This window comes from Chiloscyllium plagiosum, chromosome 31, assembly GCF_004010195.1.
Source record: "Chiloscyllium plagiosum isolate BGI_BamShark_2017 chromosome 31, ASM401019v2, whole genome shotgun sequence".
Lineage (NCBI taxonomy): Eukaryota > Metazoa > Chordata > Chondrichthyes > Orectolobiformes > Hemiscylliidae > Chiloscyllium > Chiloscyllium plagiosum.
Window position 1 is genome coordinate 32,201,292 of NC_057740.1, and position 23,418 is coordinate 32,224,709.

The following is a 23,418-nucleotide window of genomic DNA, read 5'->3' on the forward strand; positions in this document are numbered from 1 at the left end:
TGGATGTTGCCTGACCCAATGCGCTTTTCAAGCACCGCACTCTCAACTCTGATCTCCAGCATCTGCAGTCCCCACTTTCTCTTGCCAAAGTACAGTTCTTGTTTGAAATTGTTCTAGGATTCATGCTTCAAGGGGGCTGATTGGTATTTTAAATAACATTATGAAGCTACGTTAATCATTGATATTCCTCTTTCAGGTAAGTGCAGTCGACTGGATTTCCCAAACCAATTCTCATTTAATGTGAAACCTAGTGGACAAATAAGGTTCTGAGATGCAGAATATTACCAACAGAAAATAAAATAGGTAATACTCCAGGAGTTCCTCAGAGTGTTGTCCTCGGCTCAACCATCTTCAGCTGCTTCATCAATGACCTCCCCTCCATCATATGGTCAGGAGTGGGAATGGACACTGATGCACAGTGTTCAGTTCTGACTGCTCAGAAACTGAAACAGTCACTGGCCATATGCAGCAGAATCAGAACAATATTCAGGCTGGGGCTTTTAAGTGGTAGGTAACATTTATGGCACAAAGTGCCAGGCAATGACCATCCCCAAAATGTGAGAATCTAACTGTTTCCTTTCAAGGTTTAATGACATTAATATTGCTGTAGCCCCACAATCAATATCCTGGGGGTTACCATTGAACAGAAAGTGAACTGGATTAGCCATGTAAATATATTGGCTTCAAGAACAAGCCAGAAGATAGAAATTCTGCAGTGAGTAACTAACCTCCTTGCAAATCCACCATCTGCAAGGCACACATCAGGAGTGTGATGGAATATTTTGCACTTTCCTGGATGGGTGCAGCTCCAACAGCATTCAGGAAGCATGACTCCATCCAGGACAAAGCAACCTGCTTGTTTGATTTCCTATCCACCACCTTTGATAGTCAGTTCCTCCTTCTCCAACACAAAGTGGCAAACTTACAAGATGCACTGTAACAAATTACCAAGCCTCCTTCAATAGCTCCTTCCAAACCAATGACTTCTATCAACTAGAAGAACGAGGGCAGCATATACGTGGAAACGCAACCAGTTGCAAGTTTCTCTCTAAACCATTCACCATCCTGACTTGGAAATGTATCATCGTTCTTTCAGAGTCACTGGCTGAAAATCTCGAACTCCTTTCCTAACCACTGTGGTGTCGCTACATTCCAAGGATTGCAACAGTTCAAGAGTGTGTCTCACCTCCAGGGCAACTAGAAATGGGAAATTAAATGCTGGCTGCGCCAGCAACATCCAAACCCCATGAACTAATAAAAAGAAAAGGGGCTAAATGTCTGATCAGTCCAAACTTGGGTTTTAAAAGCCTGAAAATTGCAAAACGAAGGAACTAAGAAGGGAAATGAGGAGTTAAAATAATTTATAAAATATTTGTCAATTACCAGAGCTTGATTTTCAAGAATGCATGTTCTTGGAAGTACAGCACTATTAATCTAAATTATTTCAATTAATGGCTAACAAACGAGAGAATTTTCAGAAGGGAGTTTCTGAGTTGCACAGAAGTGCACTTTAATCTGTGAAACAGTGAGCAATATATATACATAGGAACTCAAATTTCACTATTACTTACATTTAATCATATCTAGAGTACAGATTATTTCTTACAGAAATATGACATGAGTACAGTGTACTGAGGCAGCTTAAAATTCTACTGTTGATGGTACAGATCCAATTAAGGGAGCTGTCCCCACAACAAGGCTTTTCTGGTCAGCCACCAAATGGCTACTTCCAAATCCCAGTTTACGCTGAGTCTGTGTCACTATAAATACTTTATCTATTGCACTGAAACGTTCACAATCTGTTATAGAAAATTAAAGGTTCAAGGACTTAACAGTTTTTTTTTAGCATCCTAACATGGAGGAATGATCCAGTGCATGATCCATGCTGGAAAAAGGAACCAGCATCTCTATTTTTCACTATCATTATAGACAAAATCATTTTATGTTAAATTCCTTTATCTTATTTATCTATCAGTTGTGAATAGCAATAATTTGCATTTATACATTACCACCTTTAGTAAAGTTAGGTCAAAAACAGAAATTGCTGGAGAAACTCAGTAGGTCTGGCATCATATGTAAGGGCAAAAGCAAAATTAATATCTTGGCTCAGTCACCCTTTTTTAGGGTTCCTACTGTCCACAGATGCTGCTCTGCCTGCTAAGTTTCTCTAACAATTTCTTTTTTTCTTTCAGATTTCCAGAATCTGTCATTCTTTTAATTTAGTGGAATTAGGTCTGTTTTATTATCAATTTGAAAATTTTCTCATTTTCCTACAATCAAACAGGACATCAAAATGTTGGTGAGTAGAACTTTTTCAACCATGCCTCAAACTGACTTTGAAGTTTGACTCTGATATCATAACCATGTAATTGTCAATGCCCCTGTACTAAAGCAATCAAAACTGTTACTATTCCTTTCCTGCTCAACTCCCCGCTGAGAATACAACTACGTGGATAACCAAATAACAATGAGATCTGGCTGGTTTGTGATGTTACTGCAGTCAAATAGCCTGCAAACATTGATTGTCAAGGTTTGACAAATTAGCAATCTGGGCAAGGCAGCTCAAGGGCAGGTGGGAACCATAGCTCAAGAACCTGCTAAGGTAGTCAACTCAGCCACATTAGGCAGATTTAAACAATCCTTAGATATGCACATGGATGACTTTGGGATAGTGTAGGGTGACGAGCTGAGAATAGTTCACAGGTCGGCGCAACATCGAGGACTGAAGAGCCTGTTCTGCACTGTATTGTTCTATGTTCTATGAAGAAATCAACGCTTCGAGGAGTAGGGGGCAAGGATAAAAATTGATGCCAAAGTAAGATCTGCGTTATTTTGTAATATGTTCTACAGTCTCAAACTGGAGTGTGTGCTGTCACTCTGAGTCAGTAGTAGGGAAAACAAGGCCAGCTGGAGATTTCTGACTGCCCATGAGAGGCTTCCCTGGTCTAGAATTAGTGCTGACAGATTTGTTTTATTAATTCATGGGATGTGGGCATCATTAGCCAGGCCAGGATTACTGCCCAAACTAACTTGCCCAGGGGGGCAATTGAGAGTCAACCAACCACATTTTGAAACCACTGACTGTGTAACAGCTCAACACTGTATTCACTTCATTCCCATTAAAATGATGTTGCCCGTCATTTTTGTTCTCCCCAGGAATTAAACGTTAGTTTCCAGGAGACTGCAGCAGGCAACATGAGATGAAGATCATGGGATTGCTAAAAATAATAATGTTTGCTGCTTGTTTTCTTTGAAAACTTTTATGCTTTCTAAAACATTGGAGGCTTGAGGCATTATAGCTGTATGCATTAGATTCTTAATCAGGTAACACATTGTATAATTGCCAGTTGGTGTGGAATAGGCAAACAATGAGCTGAAGCGGGTGGCGCAGTGGTTAGAACTGTTGCCCCACGACACCAGGGACCTGGTTTTGATTTCAGCCTCTGGCAACTATCCATATGGAGTTTGCATAGGTGCTCCAGTTTCCTCCCACAGTCCAAACATGTGCAGGATAGGTGGATTGGCCACGCTAAATTGCCCATAGAGTCCAGGATGCTCAGGTTAGGTGGATTACCCTTGGAAAATACAGGCTAATAGGGTAAGGGTTTGGTCTAGATGGGATGCTTTTCAGAGGGGCAGAATGGACTTGATGGGCCAAATGGCCTGTTTCCACACTGTGGGGATTCTATGATTTTATGATATATATCCAAGCAGAATTGGCAACTCCAGGATAAACACCAAGCTCTGTGTTCTTGAGCAAGAGGGGTGAATTGTGTCACTGGGCATGAGCTACACATCATCTCAGGCCTGAAGGAAGATAGCGTCAATTCAGTATTCATTGGGGTGACTTGCAAAGAGTGAGTGATATTCTTTCCTCCTTGCACATGATCCTGAATGTGCTGGGATCATGGCCTCCTTCGCCATTACCGCCAGTTTACCTCTGATCTTGAGATCACTCAGTACAAACATCCATTCCTGAGTATAGTAATTAACCTGGCTTTTAAAGACAAACTATAGATTGTCAAAATCAGTGAACAAACCCTTGGAAAATTCATGAAGATATGTTACAGTTTCTTCATCATTTGACCATCCTTCTCCAGTTAATCTTCACTTTAAAGTTTGTTGATCTGTGTGAAGATTAACAGTAATATGATCACAAAAATAGTTCCAGAAAGGTTTCATTTTGGAAATAAGTGCTTTTCAAATCTACGGTGCAACAGCTGAAGAAACATGTCATTGATAGGAGTGTTGATATGACTTCTAAGGATTTTTATGTTCTCAGCCAAGCTGTATTGGGAAAGTTAAAGACACCACTTTTATCTTGTCTTTCTATAATAAATCCAGGTCTTGTAAGATTCCAAACAAGACAGTGTCCCTAACATCCAAGTACACTTTGCGGATGTTATCGGTGTCTGTGGCACAGGTGAAGTGTGAGAAGATTCTTCTCCCCTCTTCAACTTGGCGTAGATACATTGTCTCGATAAAGTCCATGGCGGCTTCAGCATTCCGTTTAGGTCCTAAAGACAAAGAAAGAGAGATTTGCACTTGTCGGGCCTTTGCATTGGTCACCAGACATCTCAATATGTCTTAAAGCCAAGGAAGTGTAGTCAGTGTTGTAATGTAGGAAACATGGCATCTAATCCTCCCAAATCCCCGCAAACAGCAACCAAATAATTTTTTTGTGTGGAATTTTCATAGAGATGAAACTTGGTCAGAACACCAGGAATAAATCCCCAGCTTCACTTTGAGATAATGACTTCAGGACATCCACCCAAACAAGCAGACAGGGCCTCAGTTTAATAACTCATGGAAAAACCCCAGGAAGACTGATCTTCCATCTTACATAGTGCATGGTCGTGAAGAACTGATATTGTAAAGAGGCATCATTTTATCACCGTGAGCGCAAGTGTCATTCATGTACATAATGCCCATTAAGCCTGGAACAGCACATTTACAAATCACATAGGGAAAGTCCTGTGAATATGTAGCACTTCAAGAAAACAGGTGACTCCCACTTTCTCAAGGACTATTAGGAATGGACAATAAATACTAGCATTTCCTGTGAGGCCTTATCCTGTGATGCAATCAAGAGGAAATAAGTGCAAATGGGACCAGAATAATTGTGAAAACTGGGTGGCATTGACAAGTTGGACCAAAGAGCCTGTCTCCATGCTGTAAACCTCTGACTCTAAGCACTCTGGATTCCTGACTTGTTGATGTTTTGTTCTCCAGAAACTTGTGCAGAAAGAACCATATTCAATTCACTTAGATTGCTCATGTCTGCTTGCACATTAAGGCAATATTGTAAAATAAAACCAGCATTTGCAATCCTGAATCAAGGAAATTAAACTGCCCCAAACTTTCATTGGCTTTACTTATAGCATTCAGAAAATGAGGCAAGTAATTTAAAATTTTACAATTTAAGGTATTGTGACACAGAGGTGCGTTCGAGGCATTTTTAAAAATCTGTATTCAGCTGTGGTTTACCTGACCCAGGAGTGTTTGATGCTGACATTGTGTTCCTGAAACAAAGATGTTCCATTCCCAGAATTAATATCATTTACCTTCACATCAATGAGCACATATTTAGTCTTATTTTAGTAAAAGAGAAGTAATTGAACAGTGGGGACTCTTACAATGAAAGTGAGAAGGAGAAAAGCCAAACAACAATGTTTTCTGCTTACCATCAAATTCATGAAAGTAGTCCACTAAATGCGACTTTCTAATTTTCTCTTCCAAAATATCCTTTTTATTCAAGAACAGGATGATGGATGAATTGACAAAATAGTTGGATTTCAGAATAAAGTGAAAAAGACCCAGGCTCTCCCGCATTCGATTCTGGGACAACAACAAAAATATCACAGCACTTAATTTTTAAGAATCCTTTCAAATTTAAGTTTTCTAAATCTTGTGCTTTGCTTTATCCTATCAAGATATAAATGTGTTGCATTGAATTAGGATTTAATATAAGGATGCCAGTGTCCATATTATATTGTAATTTGCTTCTATAATCACCTGTAACATTTTTTAAATGCTACAAGCAGAATGTATTATAAATTCCTCAGAATGGAGATCACCCTTGTGACCCTGTCCTGTTAAAGTTATATCCTCCAGCCATTTGAGGAGTTGCTCATTTCATTCACTTTTCACATTGTCTCTTTATACCTCCCCCATTTTGCTCATTCCCAACTAATATTCAGCAGTATCTGTCATTATTTGTGGATCACTGAACCCTGTTTTCCTATGGAGAATGATGAGGAATCAATATCCAAGTTGGGACTGAACCATGCACTACAAATCCAGCCAAATTGTGTTAGCTCAGCTAACCTATTCTCTATTTTGCCTTCTGTAGTTGAAACACATTTCAGCTCTGTCTATGCGTGTGTGGAATGAGCTGACAGATGAAGTGGTGCAGGCTGTTACAATTGCAACATTGAAAAGACATCTGGATGGATATATGAATGGGAAGGATTTGGAGGGATATGGGCTGAATGCTGGGACTAGATTGGGTGGAATATCTGGTTGGTGTGGATGAGTTGGACTGAAGGGTCTGTTTCCATGCTGTACATGTCTATGACTCAATAGGAAAAAGTAATAGACACATTTGCTGTCAAGTCAATTCTTTGAAAAGCTTGTTGATGTATGAATAGTACTTCATGAACATATGTATGAACTTGGTGCAGAAGTGGGCCATCTGTCTGTTCACTGCCATTCAATACAATTGTGACTGATCCGATTGGAAAAAAAAGAGAGCTGCTCTGACAGGCTCAATATTGCACTAGAGCATCAGCTTTGATTTCTTTGTGCTCGAGCCCTAGCGGGACTTGAACCCAGAACCTTGTGATCCAGAGATAAATGTGACTGCCAACTGAGGCATAGCTGACACAATCAGTTGCAAACCAAATTTAGAGATAAGGAAACAAAAAACAGAAATTGCTGGAAAAGCCCAGCAGGTCTGGCAGCATTTGTGGAGAGAAGTCAGAGTTAATGTTTCGGGTCGAGTGACCCTTCCTCAGAACTAGGTTTTGACCTCCTTGAGAGAGTGCAATGCTGCGTGATCAACAGTGAAGAGGAGGATAGGGATTAAATCAAAATAGAGTTGTGGGGGGAATAAAACACTCCACTCCCTGTGGTGCCCATCTTTCCCTGAAAATCTCAAGGGTGTTGGTAGACACCTGGGCTCCAATCCCCTGTTAATATTCCACTCTGGGCATTGCCAGGATTTGAACCCAAGTCCCCACTTGGGTCTCTGAGATTATGAGGAGAAAGTGAGGTCTGCAGATGCTGGAGATCAGAGCTGAAAATGTGTTGCTGGAAAAGCGCAGCAAGTCAGGCAGCATCCAGGGAACAGGAGAATTGACGTTTTGGGCATAATCTGAGATTATGAATCAAGTGATGATACCACTAGACCATTTCCTTCCCATCCCTGTTAATTTTGGTCAGCCAGGGATTCCTGATGGGCCCAGGTTAATAACCCCAATTAAGGACCTCATAGTCAACAAGGTCCACCTGGTTCCAATCATACCTTGCTAAACTCGAGCATCAAGAATCTGACTCATTTTCATTTGTATACAATCATTCTTGACAGGCCAGGATCAAGGCTAAAGTCAAAGGTGGGAATATTTGCTTCTAGCTGACTTAGAGACAGGTGTGTAAAGATTTTAGGATAGACTGATCAAAATGGTTGTGTCCCTGAACACATTAGTTTCCTAGTATAGCTTCACTACAATGGAAATGTGTAGTTTATTCAAGTGGGAACATACAAAATCCAGTACAGCCTCAGTTGTGAAGCTACTAGGTTTGAGGTACTGAACCTGCATTTGAATTTGAAACAAGAGATGGTGATGAGTTCAGTTTTTTGTTACACTTTAGCTGCCCATTTGACATTGCCTCAGCTAGCTGGGATTTTATCTGACATGTACATTTTAAAGTATTGACTAACCAATCCAAACCATGTTAATTTCCAATAGTTCAACAGTGTCCGATGTCATCAGTTTCTCATCAGCCTTACCTCATTCTCACTCTCTTCGAGGACTTGATCGTATTCACTGAGAGAGGCCAGGAATATAATCGATATGACATTCTCAAAGCAGTGAATCCATTTCCTCCTCTCAGACTTCTGTCCTCCAACATCCACTAATCTAAGAATTAAGAAGGTCAATATTTCAATCAGTAACAATTGGCCATGGTGTCCCAAAGCATTTGGTAAGGAAACACATGTAAATTACTGCTCTCTTTCAAGCAGAACCACACTTAATGAGTTTAAATGTAAATCCAGAGAATTCTCAGTTGGTTGTCAAACGTTATTCAATAGATAGGTGAACATGAAAACTAAGGTTTGCACCAGTTTTCAATGCTCCTTAAATTCCACTGAGCAGCGCCAGTCAGATTTCCCACACCTTATTTAATACTCTATTCAATAAATCCAATACAGCTGGTTTTATGCCTGTAATCTGAGTCTTTAATGGAACAGTCTAGAGCAGTCAGAAAGCACCGGTCAGGAAATTAGACCTGCAGCAAACAGACACCAAAATTGCTGGAGGAACTCAACAAGTTTAGCAGCAGCTGTGGAAAGAGAATAGTATTATCATATTGAGTCCAGTGACCCACAGCCTTCTTCAGCACTGTTCCTGTTTGTTTCAATCTGCAGTATTTTGTTTTGCTTTACTTAGATCTGCAGCCCTGACTTTCCATCCTACCATCTTGGTCTTATTAACCCTTGCTGTTCCAGCACTGATTGAAAGCATATGTGTTTCAATTATTGCAATGTATTTCTGCTCTGAGATAACCAGATAACTGACACTTTTGACATGAGCAGAAATGATGAATTCCACATTTTGCCCAAAAACTATTTTCTATTCACATTAACAATAGCCAACAGGATTTGTCAGCCGTCTCAAGCAATGTTTCTCACAATACCCTAGTTGAATTCTTTCAGTCCAGTTCTGTTATGCTTTTTGTTGCCAATGAAACAATTAAAGTATAAATGACACAGAAACTGTGATTGCACAGGTGACGGTGCAGAGGAGGTTTACCAGAATGTTGCCTGAGCTGGAAAGTTTTGGCTATATAAAGATATTGGACAGACTTGGAGCAGTTATCCTTACAGGAGATTGAGAAGGGACATTGGTGCAATGTATACAATTATGATGGGCATAGACAAGATAGATAGGAAGACAAAATAAAAACTGAAAGAACTGTAGATGCTGTAAATTAGAAACAAAAATAGAAATTGCTCGAAAAGCTCAGCCGGTCTGGCAGCATCTGTGGACAGAAATCAGAGTTACTGTTTTGGGTCAAGTGACCCATCCTCAGAACAGTTCTGAGTTATTTTTGTGTTATTCTTATAACTTGTTTAACTCAAGTTATTCAACTTTTACTTTTGATAACTTCTTTATTCCACAAAATGATTTCTGCCTACCTTAAAGATACTGTATGCATGTTAAATGAATACTCATTGATGCCTGTTGTTGGTACTCGAACCCTCAAGACATCTTGATCTGTTGGGATGTAATCACTGGCTGCAATACGATCAATGTCTGTCAGGTAACTGCAATAGAAATGAACAGATCCCTGTGAGTTAGAGCTTGAGTAGAATTTAGAAGATTTATCAGCAGCTCAGTGTCCTCAATCTTATAGCATTGATGCACATTCAGGTGGGCTCATTGTTCAAGGAAAGAAATCCTTGGAAAGTTACATCATTAAGAGCTCTACAGTGTGTCATATGATGACAGTCATGTGACCTTCCTAAATTTCGCAGTGTCAGATTAGCTCCTATTTCAATCAGTTTATAGAGGAGATGAGGATAGCCGTTCTAAGGAGAACTTTCATTAAAAATTAAAGGTGGAACTTATTAAAATGCAGTTCAACTGTAGGAATCTTTCTTTGAAAATGGATCATTCCAAGTCTGTAAAAGTTGGTTAGTTATGTTGCAGATGTATAAAACTATAGTTACACTTGGAGTTTGTGGTCAGTCTGGTTGCCTTATTATAGAAGGAGGTGGAAGCTTTTGGAGTGGGTGCCGAAGAGGTTTACTTGAGTGTATTTGCTATAAGGAGAAAGTGAAGACTGCAGACGCTGGAAATCAGAGTCAAGAGTGTGGCGCTGGAAAAGCATAGCAGGTCAGGCAGCATCCGAGGAGCAGGAGAATTGACATTTCGGGCATAAGCCTTTCCTCAGGATTCCTGAAACGTCGATTTTCCTGCTCCTCGGATGCTGCCTGACCTGCTGTGCTTTTCCAGCACCACACTCTACTCTGTATTTGCTATAAGGAGAGGTTGGAGGACAAACTTGGATTGTTTTCGCTAGAGAGTTGGAGGCTGTGGGGAAAGTTAATAAAAATATATAAAATTATGAGGAGCATGGTTAGGGTAGATAGCTGAAGCCTGTTTTGCAGGGTGGGAATGTTAAATACTGGAGAGACCATAGGATTAAAGTAAAAGGAGAACTTTTAAAGGAAATGTGCAAGACAAGATTTTACGCAGAGGGTGGTAAGTGCCTGCAACTTGCTGCCAGGGGAGGTAGTAGGAGGAGATATAATAGACATGTTTAAGAGACATTTAGACAGCCACATGAACAGGCAGGGAATACCCCCGGGGCTCCCAGCCTCATTCCTGATGGAGGGCTTTTGCCTGAAATGTCGATTTTCCTACTCCTCGGATGCTGCCTGACCAGTTGTGCTTTTCCGGCACTACACTCTCGATTCTAATCTCCAGCATTTGCTGTCCTCACTTTCACATAGAGGAATATAGACCATGTGCAGGCAGATAGGATTAGTTTAGAATGGTGTCGTGGTTGGCACAGACATGATGGGCCAAAGGGTCTATTCATGTGCTGTACTGTTCTATGCTTAAGTCTGTTATGCCTCTAAACCAAATTAAAAATCACATGCCACCAGGTTATAGTCCAATAGGTTTACTTGGAGTACAAGCTTTCAGAGCATCAGGTAGGTACTGTCAAAGGAGCAGCGCTCCGAAAGCTAGTGCTTCCAAATAAACCTATTGGACGATAACCTGGTGTTGTGTGATTTTTAACTTTGTCCACCCCAGTCCAACACTGGCACCTCCACATCATCTCTAATCCAAGGCTGTTGGAAACATAAGAAACAAAAAAAAAGTCACTGGGCCTGAAATGCTAACTCTGATTTCTCTCTACCAATGCTGCCAGACCTGCTGGGATTTTTCAGCAACTTTTGTTTTTGTGTCTTATTCCCAGTATTCACAGTTTCTTGATTTTTTTTCTGAAATCTGACAGTAGGCTGTTCACTTCCAGTTTTACCAGAGGCAGCTTGGATGGATGGGAATACTGGAACTAGTTCTCCAGAGGTGAGGCCATTACTTAAATAGTTCGCTAAGGTAGCATGGCTTTCCAGCAGACATTCTAAACTAATCCCATCTGCCTGCACATGGTCCATATTCCTCTGTTCCCAGCTTGTTCAAGTGTCTGTCTATATGCTACCTAAAAGTTGCTATTGTATCCATTTCTACCACCTCCCCTGGCAACATATTCTAGGTACCTTCTGTGTACAAGGCAAGTTTTTTACATCTCCTTTAAACTTTCCACCTGTCACCTTAAACCTATGCCCCCAGTATTTTACACTTTTACCCTTGGAAAAAGACTATTGAATATCCACACAATCCATGCTTTTCATAAATTTATATACTTCTCTCTGGTCATTCCTCAGCCTCTGACACCTCAAACAAAGATGATGCATATTTGTCCAACCTCTCCTTATAGCTAATAGACTCCATCCAGGCAATATCTTCAAAAGCTTCTTTTGCACCCTCTCCAAATTCTCCACGTCCCTCCTATAGTGTAATGACTGGAGCTGCACACAATACTCCATGTGGCCTAAAGTTTCATACAGCGGCAACATAACTTGCCAACATTTATACTCAATAACTCAATTAACTGGCCACTGGCTGGTAAGCCAATGAAAAACACATCAACTCAATGTATGTGCACCTCCACAAGTCCACGTCCCTGAATTTCTGTTCCACCATGAACTTTTCCCCTGCTCTCTACCTCCAGCCTCAGCCCCTCCAAGCCTCCCCATAAATATCAGGGTCATAGGTCAATTTCTAAATGGGTGTCAGTGAATGCTCCACCTGCCCTGATGACTAATCATGCATCATGCTGTTTGCAGGCAGTTTGCTGAGATGGGCAGCGACAACTTTACTGTGTGGGGACCAGCTTTACATAGCACCAATGGGGAAATACAAAAAGTATGCAAAGCAGCAGCAGGGAATCCACCTTCAGGAAGTGTCGAAAGCTTAAAAATCTGAAAGGAATGAACAAAATAACAATGGCACTACCGCCTCCAGCTTGGCGTGACAGCAGTTTATAATCCCTTTCGGAGAGCACTGCCAATGGCTGCCTCCCAACCTGTCACACCCAGCACTCAGGACACTGAGGTAACAGTGTTGATTGACAGGAAATTTCTACAGGGCTTCTAACCATCTCATATTTTGTATTTGAGTGAGGCCACTACCTTGTTCCTGTGGGAGTGCTGACTGCCTAAATTGTGGCTTGGATTAGCATTGGAAGATGCAAAATGCAAATGCCAAACTGTCCGTGATTCTCCTTTCCTGTAAGAGCGAGGTGAAAATCCAACCTTTTCTTTCGATTACGGAATTCAGGGAAGTCTATTTCACACGGGCTGTTGCTGATGTACAAGGATATGGTGGTTCAGATTTAAAACGCTGGACAAAAGAAATAACAGGGGGAACATGGAAAAGAATTGTGTTTATGCAACAAGGGGTATAATGAGGTGGAACTAGCTAACCGTGACAGCAGTGGAAAAACAAAGGGAACAAAGAACGGTATAGCACAACAACCGGCTCTTAGGCCAACCAATTTGTGCCAACACATGACATCTTACTAAACTAAAAACCTATCACCTCTACAGCAGTCCATATCTGTCTATTCCCTGCCTATTCATCATCTGCCAAGATGCCTTTTAAATGTTGCTACTGTATCTCCCTCCACCAGCACCTCCGGCAGTGCATTCCAGCCACTTATCCCCTTCTGTGTGTAAAAAAAAAAGAGAATGCTTGCCTCCTACATTTCTTTTAAACTTGTGCCTTTTTGCCTTAAACCATAGTCCCCAAGCAATTGACATTTTCTACCCAGAGAAAAAGACACCAACAATCCATTCTATCTATGACTCTAGTAATTTTGTAAACATTTATCAGGTCGGCCCCTCAGCCTCAAACAAACAAACTGAATTTTTTTCAATCTCTACCCTCCAAACCAGGCCACATCCTGGTAAACCTCTTCTGTACCCTCTTCCACAGCCTCTGCTTCCTTTTGGCAATGTGAACACCTGCACTGTGGCCTTACTAAAGTCCTATGCAGCTCAACAATTTCAAAAGAAGGTTGGATGGGTATTTATAAGAAATAAACTTGCAGCACGACATGGACCAAGCAAGGCAGTGATGCTTCTTGGATTGCTCCGTGGGAAGCTGTCTTTCACATGATGGGCTGAATGGCCTTCCATGCCATAAATGACACTATGATTTTATGATACTCAATAGTTATCTTGGAAGGCCATTAAGCCACATTGTATAAATTAGTTCAAAAGGTAACTTGGTGCAGTTCTGGAGAAGCACAGCAGGTCAGGCAGTATCCGAGGAGCAGGAGAATCAACATTTCGGGCATAAGCCCTTCATCAGGAATGAAACTTGTAGGTCGGGGCTGAGAGATAAATGGGAGGGAGTGGGGTTAGGGGGAGTTGGTTGAGAAAGCGATAGGTGTATGAAGGTGAGGGAGAAAGTGATAGGTCAGGGGGGCAGTGATGGACAGGTCCGGAAGGTGGTGCCGAGTTAGAGGCTTGGGACTAGGATAATGTAGAGGGAGGGGAACTGAGGAAGCTGTTGAAATCCACATTTATCCCGTGTGGCTGCAGGGTCCCAAGGCCATCCTTACCTTCTCGTAGCAATTTTGGAGATGCCAGGATAGACAGGTTGGGTACTAGGCGTTAGTTTCAAGCAAAAACACAAATGGAATTGCTAAGACATCACAGACAGAACAAAAAATAATGTAATAACTGCTATGGTGGTTAATTCAAATTGAAATGTGCACAAGGAAACTTCAGAAATGAGATTAAAAAATAATAAAGGATTACTAATTTGTAGAGTCAAGCAACTGATACTCCCGACGTCGTTCATAACACATTCTCACTCCTGTATCATTCCATAAGCTTTTAATTGCATCCACATGCTGTCTTTCAAGAGTTGAGATTTTGTAGGCTTCCAAATCCTTTATTTTATACAAATTTTCCTGTTGAATGAAATAAAAATGTGAAAGGTAGCATTAACATAGATCGGATTTCCTGAATGGTCTGTTCAAAATGGCTACAACAGTTGTAGATTAGATTAGATTAGATTACAGTGTGGAAACAGGCCCTGTTTCACACCGACCCGCCGAAGCGAAACCCACCCATACATTTACCCTTTACCTAACACTATGGGCAATTTAGCATAGCCAATTCACCTGACCCTGCACATCTTTGGACTGTGGGAGGAAACCGGAGCACCCGGAGGAAACCCACGCAGACACGGGGAGAACGTGCAAACTCCACACAGTCAGTCGCCTGAGGCGGGAATTGAACCCGGGTCTCTGGTGCTGTGAGGCAGCAGTGCTAACCACTGTGCCACCGTGCCGCCCTCAAACAGAAAGTTTGAGGGTAGTTAAACAGAAAGACGCTAAAGCACCATAATTGGAGAGTCATAGAGATGTACAGCATGGAAACAGACCCTTCGGTCCAACCCGTCCATGCCGACCAGATATCCCAACCTAATCTAGTCCTACCTGCTAGTACCTGGCCCATATCCCTCCAAACCCTTCGTATTCCTTTACCCATCCAGATGCCTTTTAAATAACGCAATTGTACCAGCCTCCACCACTTCTTCTGGCAGCTCATTCCATACACATACCACCCTCTGTGTGAAAAAGTTGCCACTTAGGTTTCTTTATTAATTTCTCCTCTCACCCTTAAACCATGCCCTCTAGTTTTGGACTCCCTCCACCCCATGGAAAAGACTTTGTCTATTTACCCTATTCATGCCCCTCATGATTTTGTAAACCTCTATAAGCTCACCCCTCAGTCTCCGACGCTCCTGAGAAAACAGCCCCGAGACTGTTCAGCCTCTCTCTATAGCTCAAGTCCTCCAACCCTGGCAAAATCCTTGTAAACCTTTTCTGAATCCTTTCAAGTTTCACAACATCTTTCCGATAGGAAAGAGACCAGAATTGCATGGAATATTTCAACAGTGACCTAACCAACATGACCTCCCAACTCCTGTACTCAATACTCTGACCAATAAAGGTACGTATACCAAACGCTTCTTCACTATCCTATCTACCTGCTACTCCATTTTCAAGGAGCTATGAACCTGCACTCCAAGGTCTCTTTGTTCAGCAACACTCCCTAGGGCCTTACCATTAAGTGTGTAAGTCCTGCTAAGATTTGTTTTCCCAAAATGCAGCACCTCACATTTATCTGAATTAAACTCCATCTGCCACTTCTCAGCCCATTGGCCCACCTGGTCCAGATCCTGTTGTAATCTGAGGTAACCCTCTTCACTGTCCACTACACCTCCAATTTTGGTGTCATCTGCAAACTTACTAACTGTACCTCTCATGCTCACATCCAAATCATTTATGTAAATGACAAAAAGTAAAGACCCAGTACCAATCCTTGTGGCACTCCACTGGTCACAGGCCTCCACCACCACCCTCTGTCTTCTACCTTTGAGCCAGCTCTGTATCCAAATGGCTAGTTCTCCCTGTATTCCATGTGATCTAACCTTGCTCACCAGTCTCCCATGGGGAACCTTGTTGAACGCCTTACTGAAATCCATATAGATCATACCTACCGCTCTGCCCTCATTAATCCTCTTTGTTACTTCTTCAAAAAACTCAATCAAGTTTGTGAGACATGATTTCCCACGCACATAGCCATGTTTACTGTCCCTAACCAGCCCTTGCCTTTCCAAATACATGTACATCCTGTCCCTCAGGATTCCCTCCAACAATCACTGGTCTATAGTTCCCTGGCTTGTCCTTAACACCCTTCTTAAACAATGGCACCACGTTAGCCCCAACCTCCAGTCTTTCAGCACCTCACCTGTGACTATCGATGATGCAAATATCTCAGTAAGAGGCCCAGCAATTACTTCCCTAGCTTCCCACAGAGTTTTAAGGTACACCTGATCAGATCCTGCAGATTTATCCCCTTTTATGAGGATGTAAATTCAGTGTGACAAGTTCACACATGCAGGGCCATTTTAAATGAAGAGATAGGATTAATGGTGATTGTCTTTTCCCAAGGATGAGGGATTTCAAGACCACAGGGTGTATTTTTGAGATGTGAGGAGAGAGATTTAAAAAAACATGAGGCAAATCTTTTACACAGAGGGTGGTTCGTGTGTGGAATGAACTTACCGAGGAAGTGGTGAATGTGGGCACAGTTGCAACACTTAAAAGATATTTAGATAAGTACATGAATAGGAAAGGTTTGGAGGGACACGGGCCAGGAGCAGGCAGGTGGGGTTTATTTAGTTTGGGATTATGGTCGGCATGGACTGGTTGGACCAAAAGGTCTGTTTCCGTGCTGTATGACTCTGACTCTGTAAGCAGGACAATGAAACCAACAACCAGAGCATCATTTGAGCTATGTGTATGTTGGCAGATGTTTGTATTTGACTTTAGCATTGTGTCTGGGTGGAGGCATTTTCCTTGGTATACTCCTGCAATGACCTAGCAAATGGTAGAATTGCCAACAGCCTAGCATTCAGTCTCAGTTCTGCGCATGCAAAATCACCAATTATTTTCTGTCCTCTAAATACAGTTCATTCAAAGATTACAAATGATCTTGATATCGTGTATAAAGTGTTACAGAATATGACTGAAGAATTAATACATAATCTTGCACTTGGAACACCTGCTTGTTAGTTTTTCTTCCTTATATTCCTATTCCCGCACTCATGACAGGACTATCATGTGACAAAAATGACCTGGTTGCAGGTGAGATTGATTTCACAAAAATAACCATTTCACAGTGAAAATTCTAACATCCAGTGGGATGACTCCAAATGCCAATCTCACACAGAACCTGAACGTTGTCCTTAAACTCTAATCCTGAAATCATTCTGATCCTCTTTTCACTTCTGCCAAAATTCTGGTCCATGGACCTTGTCAGGTTGAGATTCAATGGGGTATCTTTTCCACATTCACTTCCTTAGAAAGTAAAATCGAGTTTGGGTGTATAACCAATGACCAATCCATTCCCACCACTCATTGCCCCATTAAACTTCAAGATGACCCTACATTACTCTAAACAGTTACCTGAAGATCTGCCACTGTTCAACTGTCAACTTGTCCAAAAATAAACCCTACTCACCCATCATTCTCATCCCAATCCACCACATTCCTTGTCTGTATTTTCTTTATAAGCTCTTCAGTGTAGTACATAGAGGCTCTGAAATTGGCTGTTGTATTAGCACAGTGCATAGCACTTGTAGCAATAGATTGAATTGTCGTATGGTAGGGATCTATGGGGTACCTCACCTGGAAATGTTTTCTTTCCTTACTAGAAGTTAATCCCTTACTGAAGGCTTGCTACAGAGGCAACAGTTATTCTCCACCCCTTTACCCAAAATTCACACTTCATCACAGCAATTAGGTTTTATCAACACTGAGGAGATCACTGCATTAAAGGTTGCTATAAAATGACCATTTTCCCTCCATAATGTCAACATCACTTCCACAAATTACAGTCCACTTTCTAACTAACATTCTCTTCTCATACGTATAAAATGTTATCTCCCCTCTGTGTTAGTATTTCTTGTGAATGTCATGATGAATGCAAAAAAAAAAGCTTTGGCACAATGTGTTTTTCAGCAACACCCATTTTAGTTAAATCAACATCAGCTAGAGTCATTGAGTCATATGGCATGGAAACAGTCCTACCAGTCCATGGCGAACATAATCCCAAACTAAACTAGTCCCACCTGCCTGTTCCTGGCCCATTTCCCTCCAAACCATTCCTATTCATGAACTTACCTAAGTGTCTTTTAAATGCTGCAACTGTGCCCACATCCGCCATTTGCTCAGGAATTTATTCCATATGCTAACCACCTTCCATGTAAAAGATTTGCCCCTCATGTCTTTTTTTTAAATCTCTCTCCTCTTACCTTAAATACATGCACCCTGGTTATGAAATCCCCCATCCAAAGGTAAAGATACCTACCATTAACCCTATTTATATCCCTCATGATTTTATAACCCTCAAAAAGGTCGCCTCTCAACCACTGATGCTCCAGTGATAAAAGAACCAGTCTATCCAATCTTCCTTTATAACTCAAATCTTTCATACCAGGCAACATGCAGGTAAATTTCCTCTGAACTCGCTCTAGCTTAATATTATCCTTCCTATAACTGGGTGATCAGAACTTCACATAGTACTCCAGAAGAGATCTCACCAATGTACAACCTCAACATGATTTCCCAACTCCTATACTCAAAGGACTAAACTAACATTTTGAAAGCAAAATGGTTTGTGAAACACAATTTGAATGGTCATAATGATTACTTGATAGTAAAAGTACATATCATGAATTTTGTATGAGTTTTTCCTCTAATTAGTTCCAATTCCATATCTATATTTCTGGTGTGCAAAGACTATTCATCTGTATTTCTACAAAATGTTAATGTACTTAGAAGCAGAATCGAATGGTTAATGCTAATTTAAATCAGGATTACCATTAAGTAAACATTTTCAAAATTCTTGTCATCAACTGTTTAACAAGATGACAAATCCTGTGGAGCTGATGGTTTAAATCCTCAGGTGTTCAAAGAGTAGATACAAAGGTAGTGAACACATTGTTCATTCTCCAGAATTCCCGAGATTTTAGAACTGTTCCCATGGATTAGAAGGTAACAAATGCAATTGTTTTATTCGGGGAAGCAGTGAGAGATAAAACAAGGAACAGGTAAGGAGAATTATCGTATGTATTATTAAGCTGAAATGAACTCTATGAACACTGAGAAGCAGAGGTAAAATAAGGTGGGAAGAATTTAGGAAAAAAAAAGTTGAAACTCACATTAAAATACTTTCCTTCCCAAATGCTGCCTGACCAGGGCCACTTGTTTTGTTTTGTTTTGTTGCCATTGGCTTGCAGGTAAAAAAATTATGTATTACAGAGTGGGTTTGAGAAGTCCTCATAAAACATTGCCATTTTAATTAATGGAATCCTTCTGTTTCAACTGAAATTTTGTATTTCATTAATATTTGAATGAAATTAATATTTTACTATCTTCATAAATAGTTTTTTTATTTACTAAACTAACAGAAAATATTCAAAACATATTTGTAGTTAAATAATTACATTCTTCAACAATTAACCAACATGTTCACAAATATGTTGAGAGAAATGTTTCTTAGTACAATGTACCTTCCCTATATAGTCAATAGAATTATCATTACTGGATTATAAGGAATGATTTCCTGTAAAGGTTGGTATGCCCACCAACTGGAAATTCCTGCTTTATCCGCTACAGTTATTAGTGGGAGGAATTTCAAAAGTTATTTTTTGAACAATAACCAACGCTTGGCTATCTGGTTAACCATAGGCTACTTAAACATTTCAACCCATTGGCAATCTCTCATCAAAATCACATTCTTCCAACATCAGAGATACGTCTACAAATGCCCTGAGATTCCAGCACTGCTGCTGAGTTCTAAACCATACCTTAGCATTTGGTTCCTTCTCTAACATCCCTTTGGCAAACTCCCTGCTCTCTCTCCTGTTCCTTATGACATCTAATATTCCTCTCATATTAACCATGACCAAGCTCCACTCCTAGTTCTGAAGCAGGATCACAGGATACAAAACATTAATTCTGTTTGTTTCCACAGATGTTGCCAGACCTCCTGAGATTCTCGAATAGTTTCTGTTTTTGTTTGTATCAAACTCTGCAATTGTCTAAATACATTTCAAGATCCTCAGTTTCAAATACCACAACATATTTTGGCCACTCTGAACTTCTCCAGTTGTGCAAAGCTCACTTTACTCAACAACACTCTCAAGTTTAGTTTGATTCCTGATCCCCTTGCTTCAATACAGTAGGATTAAACATATACTACACTCTTGACCTCAATAGTTCTTTTCCAAAATCCTACCTCTCTTTCTGTTGTCAAAGGTTTCCTAAGACTAACACTATGGATAGGTTGGACTGAAGGGTCTGTTTCCATGCTGTACATCCCTATGACTCTAAATAAGCATGAATAGTGGCCAACCAGGGCTTTCAATGTAAATTATGGATAGTTTAGATCCAAGGAGGAGAAAAATAAAATTGCTAGAAAAATCAGTAAACCTGAGGATTGGGAGCAATTTATAACTCAGCAAAGGAGAAGAACAATTTGATCAAGAGGGGATAAAAGAGTGTGGGAGTAAAATTGCAGAGAACGTATAAACTGTAAGAGCTTCTATAAATATGTGAAAAGAAAAGAAGTTAGCAAAGACAAACATAAGGTCCTTACAATTGGAAGCTGAGTAAATTGTAATGGTGAACAAAGAAATGGTAGAAGAATTGAACACATTTTCTGTGTTCAGAAAAGAAGGCACAAATAACCTTCCAGAAATTAGCAAACCCCAGGTCTAGTGAGATGGCAAATTGAAGGCAATCAGAATTAGTACTAAAATTGTGCTAGGGAAATTAATGGGGTTAATCATGAGGCAACTGATAAATGAAGTGGCCCTGGAAATATTGAACATGTTGGCTGTCACTTTCCAAAACTCGATAGAATCTGGAGCAGTTCCTGTGACTGGAGGGTGGCAAATGTAGCCCAAATAATCAAAACAAGGAGGAAGAGAAAAAGCAGAGGATTATAAATCAGTTAGCCTAACAATAGTGGGCTAAATTCTACAGCATTATGAAAGACAAGAAAACAGAGTATTTGGAAAGCATTAATGGAATTGGTGAAGGAACAGTGACGTATTTCCAAGTCAAGATGGCGAGTAGCTTGGGGGGATTTTGCAAGTGGTGGTGTTCCCCTGTATCTGCTGTTCTTGTCCTTGTTGAAAGAAATGGTTGTGGGTTTGAGAGGTGCAGTTGGCAGAGCCTCAGTGAATTCTGCAGTGCATCTTGTTGTTTGATCACTCCCATCTTCCACACCATCAACAGGTTTTCCCTGAAATGTTAACTGTTTCACTCTCCACATATGCTAACAGATTTATTGAGAATTTAGAACACATTCTGTTTCAAAGGTTTATTGTACAGAGCAAGCCTCAAACTGTACTATACCCGTTTCAGCTGGGGAGTGCTTAATGCTAACTTTGGAAAGTGTTCCACTCCCAGTATTGACATTCACAAGTGTAAAAAAAAATACCAGAAAGGTTCATTGCACCATAACATAAAGTAATGTCTTGCTCTTTGAATGAAGATATTTTACGTTTAGTATCAGTGAGCATGGAAGAAAGGCATTAATACTGTCTGGTTCCAGAGCACTGATAACCTTTCAGGATGTTAAGTATTTTATCTTTCCATAGTCTCCATCACAATCGTTCTTACTGAATGGAATAATTCAGAAGTGAAGCAAGAATGGCTTTCCCTTCTAGAATGTGATTTCTGAAGCCTAACTGTTCCTGTATAGCACTTATAAGAGAAATACTTTATGAATAAGTCTCAAATGAAATATTTCCCTTTCTATCTCCCTTTCCATGCTGCTTGTTGTCACAGCTGATAAATGCTGGCTACCTGAACTAATACACTTTACTGGCAAAAGCAGATAGAGGATATATGGTGTGAGGTTACCTACTTGAGATTGTCTGGCAAGAAAATAATTTAGTCTGAGCAAATGCTTCATTCTGCCAAACAGATAATATTTCTGTCAGGATCCTGTTCCTTGTTGCACATACAATTTAATATTGAAACAAAATTGCCTGTTGTCACTGAGGTTCCCTGACCTCATCTTCCTCCTTTTTCTAACTACCTCTTGTTTATAGATACATTCTGCGGTGAAAAGCCATATCTTTAATGGTACATCATTCATTCCAAATGTTAAAGAAAACATTCTAATATTTTATCAAGGAACCTGTGCCATGAATCAAAATGCTGAACTTTCGAAACAAAATGTTTTTGAGAATGTGGGCCTTACTGTGAAGGCCTCGTTTATTGCTGACTCTAGTTGCCCTGACAGTGTGCTGATGGGCCTTCTCCATGTGAACCGCTGAACCACCCAGTGCTGATGGTCATGACCCTCTAAAGATGATGCCAGACAAAGGATTCCAGGACAGTGACCAACACCAATAAAGGAACAGGAAGAATGCTGGGTGAGTGTAACCTGGGGATGATGGAGTTTCTGAAGTGCTCTTGTCCCTCTTGATGGAGATGTTATTGGGGTGTGAGGGACTGTCGAAGCAAGATTGGCAGGTGCTGTTGTGCATCGTATAGATCATACATTATATAAACATTGGCAATGAACAGCTTGATGGATTCCATTAGCGAGGGCATCTGTAAATCAAACTGCTGAATATTGAGACACTATAATGTTGGAGTTGAGGGGGGCAGGGGAAGGTCTGGTCCTTTAGCCAGCTCAGTGTGCCGAGCTGCTATCTGCCTTTCTCAGGTGAACATTCAAATAGCTCCATGAGATTTTTTAAAATCAGCAACCAGTTCTCCTGGTGTCTGGCCAACATTCCTCTTTCAAATGAAACGGAAAAAAAAAAATTATTAATTCATCATTTGCTGTCTGGTGAATTCTGACAGTGGCTGCCTTATTACCTACACTGAAAATACTCATTATATAGGGCAGTCTGAGATGTTTCAGTGATAGTTCAAACTGCTACTTCTGGTGCTTCTGACAGATAAGGTACTAAAATGAGCTTCTTTGGCCTTTATGCCATTCACTTTCCTTTTGTTTGAAACACTCTTCTAATTCCAAAAGCATACAAAAGGTTCCTGCTGATTTTTCAAAGCTCATAGAACCTTACCAGCTTGCCAGGCAAACACGGAGAGAAAGTACAGACCTTTTCATAGCGTTATTTCAATAAGTTGTGGATTGTGGCATTGTGCCAATATTCTTTTGCTTGTGCTTTCCCGATCGGTGAAGTTGACGAATTTCTCAGGAATAAAACAGAAAGTGCTATAGAAGATTGACATCGCCCTCAACATGTTTTCCTCTCTCTCTCCCTCTCTCTCTTTCTCTCCCCAAAGATCCCGCTAGATCTCTGAGGTTTCCCAGCATTTTCTGTTTTTATTTCAGTTTTCCATAATCTGCAGTATTTTAATTTTAAAGTTTCCAGGCAGTTGCTTTAAAACCTAGAAATTCACCCCCACTATTATTTTTGGGCTAGTATTAGTAATAGTATTGTTTAGGCAAGGACAGAATAATCTTTACACAATACATAAAAC

At 40.6% G+C, this 23,418-nt stretch overlaps 1 protein-coding gene across 1 annotated transcript in view; it reads right to left on the reverse strand.

Annotated features, from left to right (window-relative positions):
* Nucleotides 1-3,500: 3,500 nt before the first annotated feature.
* LOC122565384 (guanine nucleotide-binding protein subunit alpha-11-like) overlaps nt 3,501-23,418 on the reverse strand; it is a 34,394-nt gene continuing 14,476 nt past the window's right edge. Inside the window, exons 3-7 of the mRNA XM_043721312.1 lie at nt 14,126-14,280; nt 9,422-9,550; nt 8,012-8,141; nt 5,685-5,838; nt 3,501-4,517 (exon numbers count right to left, since the gene is read on the reverse strand). Coding sequence (XP_043577247.1) covers nt 4,330-4,517; nt 5,685-5,838; nt 8,012-8,141; nt 9,422-9,550; nt 14,126-14,280 — 756 coding nt within the window. The 3' untranslated portion in view covers nt 3,501-4,329. The remainder of the gene's footprint in view (nt 4,518-5,684; nt 5,839-8,011; nt 8,142-9,421; nt 9,551-14,125; nt 14,281-23,418) is intronic.